A 9,449-nucleotide genomic window follows, 5' to 3' on the forward strand; every position below is an offset into this window, starting at 1 on the left:
ATGTAACTCATTAAATATGGAAATTAGATGAAAAGTGCACTATTTTTTATTAAAAATTTTCGATATTTTGAAAAAAAAAATTTTCGTCAGCGTCAATACTTAGTATGTTATATTTTACGCACCAATAAATTAACGGTGCACGACATTCGTTTGTCTCGGTTCTCGTCCCCCTGTATCACGCTCCTGTAATCCAATAGCCTTTCCAGCAAACGCGTAATTGACGTGATGAAAGCGGTTCCGCTGTCCTTCCATGCTGGATCCTCCGATTGAACCCTATCCAATAATCTACAGACAGAAATAGAACGCGATCTCTTCATATGTTCAAAAATATGTAATAATTCACTCTCGAACTTACACAGCGCTAAGATGCTCCCTAATGCAGCATGAAATAAGACACATTATATACAAAGATAATGAAGATAGAGAAAAGAGGGAAGATACTCACATTGTATTGAACAACCGCCTGTACTCGTCGTCGCCTTTGTTTTCACTGATCAAGATATCCAGCTTGTCGATCAGCTCGGACTCGACGGATTTGAAGCTACCTCGAGCCCTTTGTTCGCATTCCATCATATCAAAGAAGATGTGCAATGTCGCTTTCCTCAGTTCGCTCTCAGGGACTAGAGTGACCTCCAGGAATGGTCCGACCATCCCAGGAATGAATTCTAATTTTCGATCGTTAAGATAGGACCACATCGAAAGGATTTGAAAGCCCATCAATACTCTCATGTCCCCGTACTTCTCGACGATTTTCTCCCTCTTCACTTCGGAGAACTGCTCGAGTTGCAGAGACGGTTGTGTAAGATAGGCTACTGCTAGGTTGAAGTACGTCGACCAGAGCTGCGAGTCGAAACTGCCGTGCAAGAAACGGAAAGCCAGTGGTTGGGCGAGCTCCTGAAGAGACTTGAGTATCACGTTGTTCGCTTGCATTCGAATCACCAGCCAGTCGGGTGGGAAGACTTCTTGCCTGACAAGATCGCGGAGGACGAGAAACACTCTCAAAAGGAAATCCTTCAAAGGTTTGCGTTCGCCAGCGTGCGTCAGCTCCTCCCAAAGTCGAGCATAATGATATTCGTCAAGAAGCTGAAGCAGTCCTATCAAGCAAGCCACCAAGCAGCCGAGAACCGGGCCGCTGGTGTTTATCACGATCAGAATTGTCTGTATCAGCACATCTAGAATGGAGAGGCAGAGGGTTTCGACGTCATGATGGATGCAGTTGTTCACTTTGTTCGTATCCCGTCCCCTCTTGTGCAGGAAGCTCAAGATTTCACCGAGGATCTCGGTGCAGGAACGAAGTTCCTCGCGTCTGACTAGGTGTATCCTCAGGTGTCGACACATGGTGACTAGCAACAAATTCCTGCTCTCATCGTCTTCTTGGAACAACGTGGAAGTCGTTAGATTCTTAATAGCCGTTAGCTTAGCTTGCGTGAGTTGCAACGGTGGTTCTCGGGGTACGGAGTCTAGCATCGTACAAGTAAGTTTCGCTACTTCAAGGACCGGCAGTACCGCGACTAACTGTTCGAAAACAGCCGAGATCGAATATAGCAAAGCTATTTGAGAGTGAAGTACCATTTCGTATGGAATGCCCAGCATCTTGTTCAGCGCAGCGAATACGCAGTACAAGTCCCGTTTGAAGCTGTCCTCGTATTGGCCAGCGGTCGCCCTAGCGAATAACAAACGGCTCTGGATAATGAATTTGAAGATGTACTCCAGCGAGCAGAAACACTTGATTATCGGCTCCTGTTTCTCCGCCGCAGTCACCCAATCCGCGCAATGTTGCACGCTGCTGAGCAACCCTTTGTATACGAGGGCTGCGGCAAAGTGGCCGGAGATGTAAGCGTCCATCACCGGTTTGAAATGCTCAAACTTGGAATCCTCGAGCAGACTGAAGATCGATACGAGCACTTGGAAGACCAGGCCCGAGTGAGCCGTCGAGTTTCCATCCTCTGTATGGAACATTGAAAAGAGCGCGTCTAAAATATCCTGCAGGAACTTGACGAGTTCCTCGCCGTCGAGGCGTAGCACGCGACCCAGGGCTTCGGAGATCCTCTCGGGATGAGCTTTCCATTGTAACAGGCTGAGGAGATCGACGTTCTGGGTTAATTTTGTGCTGCAAAGCAAAGTGTGCACGAACACTGCTTCTTTCGGGGATCTCGAAAACGCTGCCGTACCTAAGGACAGAAATGTTATTATTTTTATTAATGAATATAAGCTCTTTAGAATATACAAAAAAAAACAAGAGAAGTATGACAAATTCAAGATACTAATAATGAATGATACAAATATGAATTTAAAAAATAAATTACTGGAATTTTACCGGTTACGTTCGGTTCCCGGGCGCTGCTAGGTAGTGAAAGGTAACTTAGCGAGTCTAGTTTAGTCCGGTCCTCGCATTTATAAATGTATAACTCGTGTGGACCGTCCTGAAGCGTGGCACCGCCGGGTTCCATCAGACGCACGAAAGCGAAGGAGAAAAGCTTCTTATCGTTCTTCTCTCGTGCTAAAAAAACATTAAAAAAAATCGTACAAAAAGAAGAAACATTTAAGAAATTGATATTGGAACATGAATCGTTAAATGACTTACTGGAACAGTGACGAAACTCGAAGCGAACGTGGCTACTGTAAAACTTGTCTATAGGTATAGCTAATCGAACGGTCTCTGCCCACGAGGGACTGTTGTGATGATATATGACTAAACTTTGGTACTCTGAACTGCTTTCCATGCCAGCCGCACCGAACAAACATCCTTCCAACGGTTGTCCTTCCGCGTCCAGCACTAAAATAGTTACCTGGAAACGCGAAACGAAATTTGTATCTATCTGATTTAGGGAATAGTTATTAAAGAAGCGAGAGTAGCCAAGTACCTCGATGTTCTTGCCAGTGGATTTTCCACCGCGCTCGAACTCGCCGCGTTCCAATTTCAGGTACAAGTCGTTCCGCACGTCGCCAGGCATGATCACGTCGGAGAAGCCAAGTTTCCTCGTTAGACAGATATTCTTGAAGAGCAGGGGATTCTCCTCCCGCACTTGCGACAACTCGCCGTGGAGAACACGCAGCGAAACCACTATTCCGTAATTAGGTTGGCCCGGAAGTGGGGAACACTTGTTGTTGCGGATTATCTGCTCGTGCAACTGGTGAAAGTCCTTTTCTTCGCCCTGATACACCTACAGTAATTCGGATAATTAAGTAAAATGAACCATTCCTGGTATCAGCTGAAAAATGCATTTCAAATAGAAATTGTATAATCGTTTAATTCTCCGACTATTGAAGCGGGGGTCATCAATCCGGCCCACCCTGATTGTATTAAATTAAAAATCTCTGTATGATATTTTAAAATAGAGGCTTCTATCTTTAATTTAAAAGAAAATTCATCATCCTATGCTAATCTGTTGTTAATTAATCATCTCCCAAACTTGGACAATTTTTGGGACAAATTTCGTGATGCCATAATTTTCGTTAGTAATGTGTATTGGAATAAATGGTAGATCTACCCTATTTTTACATTGAATTGCCGATACTCTCAAATTAATAGAATTGAATAATTGTCACCTTGAACGTCATTTCGTGTTCCTCGTGGTCTTGCGTAGCTTCCGCGAGGGACAGTACAGCTACGCCATGAGGTCTCCTATAAGTCGCAGTCCCGGTTTTGTTTTTACCGGAATCAGAGTAGAGCATCCTCCCGCATCGCATCACGTGCGCTACCATGTACAGATCTCTGCTAAGGTCCGAGTTGCCCAAGTCCGTGAATATGGTACAATTGCTATGTATCTTCTCGATAAAGCTAGAGAAACCCTCCTTCGAGATTCGCACCAGGAAACGTTCGCTCAGGTATTGATTCCGTTTCGCGTCGTACAGAGAAAAATAGATCTCGGCATCTTCACCAATCGAATGCCCGAAATCCCTCATGCAGAAATACAGGTGATGCGTCAATATCTTCTTATGTTCCTTCCGCCTGAGCGTTCCTCTCGCCGAAGCTCCCTGAGAGTTCTCTGCGCTTTGCACGTGCTAGAATCGACGACGGATTTATCAAAGGCTTGAAATCAGGTTCTACAAATCTTTAGTAAGAATCGGTCGACGAATCGTGGCGATGGTTCGATTAGTATTCAAGCTACGCGATCTTCTGCCGTGGTGAAGATAGAAACCGAACGCAGTGCATTACAAATATAGGAATTTCGATCGAACAGACATTAAAAATTTCATGTCGTGCGCTCGTGCACGGAATAAGTAATATCCCGAAGAGCTCGGTTCATTTCAATTCTTGCGGGCTATTCGAAATGGTCAACACTCTGAATAGAATTTCAATGAGCTTCATATAGCCGAGTATGAAACTTCATTTCTCGTTCCCTATCTCTCCCGTTCTATTCACTGCCGTATTTCGGTAAAATTGGTGCATTGTAATTACCACGTGATAGAGTTCAACGACTGACATAGTATCCGGGTCCACCATATGGGCACCCTGACGGGGTACCAAGTCCAGGCCCAGTTTCCTGAAACATAAAACAACATGCAATTCGCTATAGGTTTACTATGTATTCATACACGCGTCGATATCTGTGTGATACATCATATAAACAATAAACCACACAAAACAGTATATCACATAAAAGTAAAGAGTGTCGACCGCATGAGCGCAACAACAAAAGAATCCTCAGTCTAGAATTTCATAGTTTTTTTTATTTTACAGAGCAGCAGTTTATCTTTAACAACTTGTTAATTGTTTATCCTACCGAAAAATGTTTTAACGAAAGTCATAGGCACTACGAATGAGGTTTTATACAGTTTTATTTTAACTCCAATAATTCCTGCGTAATCGTCATGAGTATGAAACTGGTTTTTCAGAAAAGACGAAATACAGAAAAGAAAAGTGAACATAAATAAGGCTCCACCCAAGAATTGGTGGAGATGACTTGCGGCCATATATCCGGAGGATAATATAGTTATACATCCAGAGATTACTGTATATAATTCTGATAAAAATCTCGGTCCCGTTAAATCTTATTAATAAACTTGAGACAGGTTGAAGTGGACAATTCTTTAATAAGCATCTGGCATCGAATAACAGGCTAGACTATGGAAAGGGTTGAAGAGCCATCGAAGCTGATCGGCTCGGTAGAGTAACGCGGGATCCAATTAAGCCGGGCGTTGCATCAGTTTCTGAAGTTCACTTCTGAAGTGGCCGGGAAACCGAGCAGTATACATTATATACGTAAGTATACTTAACTTCCCATGACCCCGCTCGGCGGACGGTCGCATGCCATAGGGCCGACGTGTTCTCGAACGCATTGGGGGCCCTACAGGCCCGACTTCTCGCCGCGTGGCCCCTTCACCTCGTCGGAATGCAAGCTACACGCTTCGATTCGCCTCGCCTCGCCTTCGCTTCTATTCGAACGCGATTCGTACGATGCCAGAATTTGCATCGACGGTCACACGTTATCTCCAGAAGTCAATTTGACGCGAAGTTAAGTCGGGCAACAGAGCTAAGTGGCATTAATTGATCGAAACGAAACAAAGCGTTGAGCTAGAAACTCTGGAGACGAACGAATAACTGTGAGAACTGCGAGAATTCTAGATATGATTACATAGGTTCTTCATACGAATTCAAACAGCCAGGAAGGTAGCTGGCGGGATTTTATCCACAACGAGCGAGTATGAAATTAACGTGACCGATCGATTAACTTTTTTCGCGAACAAAAACGACAACGATCCCTGGTTGAAAGGAAGCAGCGGCTGTTAAGCGATAATTAATGTTCCACTCGAGCGCGCGATGCACGTAAACCATGAATTTCGAGCGGATTCTGGACGGATCGGGGAAATTAAGTGGTACTCCAGAGAGCGATGCTTTCGCTTCTCGCCTTTTCTCGTATCCTTCTCCGTCCGGTGATCCTGCTGATTCAGACCTACGCCCTCGCCAACTCTCCAGGTATTCTAGATAGGGCCGTATACCGTTCCTCCACGTGGAAACATTTTCATCTTTCTCATTAAGAGAATAATTAAACCTCAGCTCTTATTGCAACATTCGGAATATTTTATATATCCTTCCTAATATAATATTAAAACAGAAATCCTTCTTCTGGCATTGTACAAGAATTAGCATTGAGATTAGGATTATTGCTAGACGTATACAGAGGCAAAGAGTTTATTGTCCATTTTACAACGTCGTCTATATCAAATTTACAATCCCTCCTTTTTTTTCTTTTGGTCTAAAGAATCCAAAAGGGTTTCACGAGGTAGTACGGGCCTGAGAGTCTTGGAAGGTCCCCCCTTGGGCCCCTGTTGGTGGAATGCAGGTGAGCAAGCAGACTTCGATACGTGGAGACAGGTACAGGCAATGTCCGCCACGTCGTCGTTCAGACCTATGTCCTATTCTGAAGATATCGTATATATATGTTGATTCATGTATGCGCGCGACGTTCGTTCGGTTCACCGCGAAGACGAGTCTTTCCTCCTCGGTCTCTTCTCTCCACCTCGCCGCGAAACCTTTGGGATGACGAATTCGTCCGGCCATTGGCCGCAAGCGGTCAGATCAACCGCCATGCTATCCGATACTAACATGTACCAATAGAAAACCGTTTTCAACGAAGAGTATGTGGTGAAAGATTGATATCTCGGTTTACAAAGTAATAGTAAAAGGTGGTCGACACTTTTAACCGAGTAAAAGATAGATCGTTAGATTCGAGGGCAAACTTCTTAACTTCGTTTCCCCGTACTTTTCCTCTCAACTTCCCAATGAATTACGTATCTCCAACTTTACGATACATTAGGTCCATTAGGAGCTCAGTTTGCTCGAACCCAGGCCGGTAAATGAATGAATGGAACTGGGGAGGAAGATCGAGTTCCGCGAGTCGTTTTCACGAAACTTTTAGACGTGGTGAATTATTAAAATTGGGAACAGATCCAAGGGGAGATGCAATTTTAAGGTACCTCGGTCTATAGTTTGGAAACTAGCTTTAAGGTAGATGTTACTCAATCAAGAACATTGAAAATTGAAATTTTGCACAAGACTGATGTAAGTAGTGAAGGATATGTGCGAAATCCTGGCGAAAATCGATCCACCAGATATCGTTAGTTAAAATTCATTAATCATATATTGGAATAATGCTGAAAAATGTATTTCGTTCACTTTTATTGCAGTTGATCGATAAATACTGGGAAAATATGCCGAATCGAATGTCGACTATAATAAAGCATATAAAGTTTTTTTTAGATTATTGACCACCTGGTTACTGAGTAATATCTTTTTTAATCTTATCATTTTATGATGTTTCAACCCCAACTATGATAGAAAAATGATTTAACAAAAACTCATTACGACATCGGAGGACAGCAAGCGTGCAATTGAAATAGTATGCGTAAACACTATTGCATTATGAATAGGAAGAAAAAGAGTATCCTCGAGCGTTTACGATTGCGTGACTGTCGTAAGCGGACGATCGTAAGAGCGAAGTCCGTGGAAGCCAGTTTCTCGTGCAAAACGGCCTTAATAGGAGTGTTTCCTGATCCCGGAACGAGTAACGAGACTCGTACGTATAGCGAAGGGTTCGTGGGAAGACGAACTAAACGTCGAATCTGGTTTGCCGGAGGGTACACACGCATACGGAGGAGAAGCCTGGTGGTCGTCGTGCAGCCGCCACGATCACGAACACGAAAGCGGATTCGTGCAGCTCCCGGAGCGCAGTTGCAGTTCCTCACCAGAAGATAGGTACTACCTACTGGCGTATGATGGTGGTAATAGATGTCAGGGCCAAATCCCCGTGCACCGACGATCTCAATTAGATCAAATGACGCGCGATTAAGCGCGATTAGCCGCGAACCTTTCAGTTTTTCGTCGCTGATGGACACGCCGATGCTCGCTCCGTTAAACTCGTACAATAAAAATTGACAATTCTTGCCTGAACGAAAGTCGACTTTGACAAACCAGACTTGTTGAATTGGTTAATTGCGTGACTAATCACGATTGTAAAAGGTTGAAGCGGGTGACAAAACTAAGTTTTATTTCCTTTGTCTCACACAAATGTTCGAAGGGAACTGTAAGGTTCCTCTTTTCGGTTTTCTTGTTATGTCCTGTATGGTCGTCTCTATTTGGAAGTGTTTTCGGCAAAGATGGAGCGTAATCCTCCCTTACTTCTTCTGTCTTCTTCTTTAATCTTTAGACTTAGAGAGCCGCTCGACTTTTCCTACAAAGTAGAATTTCTATCTTCTCTTGTATTGGATCTTGTTTGGACTTCCACAAGATTGTGGATAATTAAAGTTACGTTAAAAACATTTGCTGGTGTACGGAGTTCGATGATCGCTGCCATTCATTAAGTTTCTTTCCGCGGTAGCGACGCGTCGGTAGCCGGTGCGCAACGTAGATCCCTAGCCCTGCATGCACTTCATATAACTCTATACTATACCCAAGCGCCCTTTTCCCTTCGCAACGACGCGCACGCTGCCCCTCGTCGTACAGCCCTGGGCCCGAGTACGCCGGCACCGTGCTACGCCGAGTCGGGGCAAAGGCAAAAAGAAAGACTACCTTTTACACAGGCAACAATCCCAGCGTTTCCCAACCTTCAGCAACATTTCCCAACATCTTAACACTAAACGTATTATCAACGGTAAAATTACCGTTTTTAAATTCTACTATAAGAAATAAAAAGAAAACGAAACTTGTCTTATCACATGGATACACCATAATCTTTTAATTGAGTATTTGATGAAATGATTATAATTTTCGAGATCATTTAAAATGATTATTCGGATTGCTATTTATCTGGGAAATGCTTGTAAATAGTAAATGGGCAATTCGTGTAATGCGAGGATATAGTCGGTGGATCCGTAGAATTCGAAGGATTGGGAAACCCTGAAAAGGAGGAGAGCGCGGTTATGTGGCCGGGAGTTTCGACCTGCACCACCGCGTTACCCAGACGAGGAAGCCGAATGCGTTCGAACATAGGAGGGACGAGGAACGACATACGGACGAGAGAATCAACGGAGAAAGGAGAAAGGGAGACGCGTCGAGAGTCGAGAGGACTGTACGAACCCGTAGGCTCCACTTCGCATTCCTACAGCGTGGCCTATGCTCATTAGAAATAATAATAATTATTGCGACACGGGTGATAAACGTGGCCCTTTACTGAACGCGTGCTTAAATGAAAAGTAACTTTCCCAGTTCACGCGGTAATAAATGAAACGTGACTCGTTCAAGAATGTAAATCATTTATCAACAAAACTGATTGAACTTTGGATGCCTGCAGCATGGCTTATGCTCAATGAACGGCATAATAATTATCGCGATATGTATGCCTAAGTAAAGGGTAGTTTTCCCAGCTTGTTAGGATTACCATATTTTAATTACTACAGTTAATTAAGATACTTACTTTCAGAAATATTTATCGCATAATTAGTAGATAAGTCTTGTCCACTATTATTTGGGTAGATAGTCTAAACTGATTTATTTCAAAGTTGTTATT

The 9,449-nt window shown here is 43.6% G+C and overlaps 1 protein-coding gene across 2 annotated transcripts in view; it reads right to left on the reverse strand.

Moving 5' to 3' along the window:
• The window catches only part of spg (dedicator of cytokinesis spg), a 41,165-nt gene that overhangs the window by 4,532 nt on the left and 27,184 nt on the right, over positions 1-9,449 (reverse strand). The window contains exons 5-12 of one of the 2 annotated variants that reach the window (XM_018034493.2): positions 4,403-4,487; positions 3,550-4,005; positions 2,865-3,164; positions 2,585-2,789; positions 2,318-2,500; positions 446-2,171; positions 356-373; positions 123-285 (exon numbers count right to left, since the gene is read on the reverse strand). In XM_018034493.2, coding sequence (XP_017889982.1) covers positions 123-285; positions 356-373; positions 446-2,171; positions 2,318-2,500; positions 2,585-2,789; positions 2,865-3,164; positions 3,550-4,005; positions 4,403-4,487 — 3,136 coding nt within the window. The remainder of the gene's footprint in view (positions 1-122; positions 286-355; positions 374-445; positions 2,172-2,317; positions 2,501-2,584; positions 2,790-2,864; positions 3,165-3,549; positions 4,006-4,402; positions 4,488-9,449) is intronic. The other variant, XM_018034494.2, reaches the window with a different exon arrangement.

This window comes from Ceratina calcarata, unplaced genomic scaffold (assembly GCF_001652005.2).
Source record: "Ceratina calcarata isolate Rehan_Ccalc_2016 unplaced genomic scaffold, ASM165200v1 scaffold79.2, whole genome shotgun sequence".
Taxonomy (NCBI): domain Eukaryota; kingdom Metazoa; phylum Arthropoda; class Insecta; order Hymenoptera; family Apidae; genus Ceratina; species Ceratina calcarata.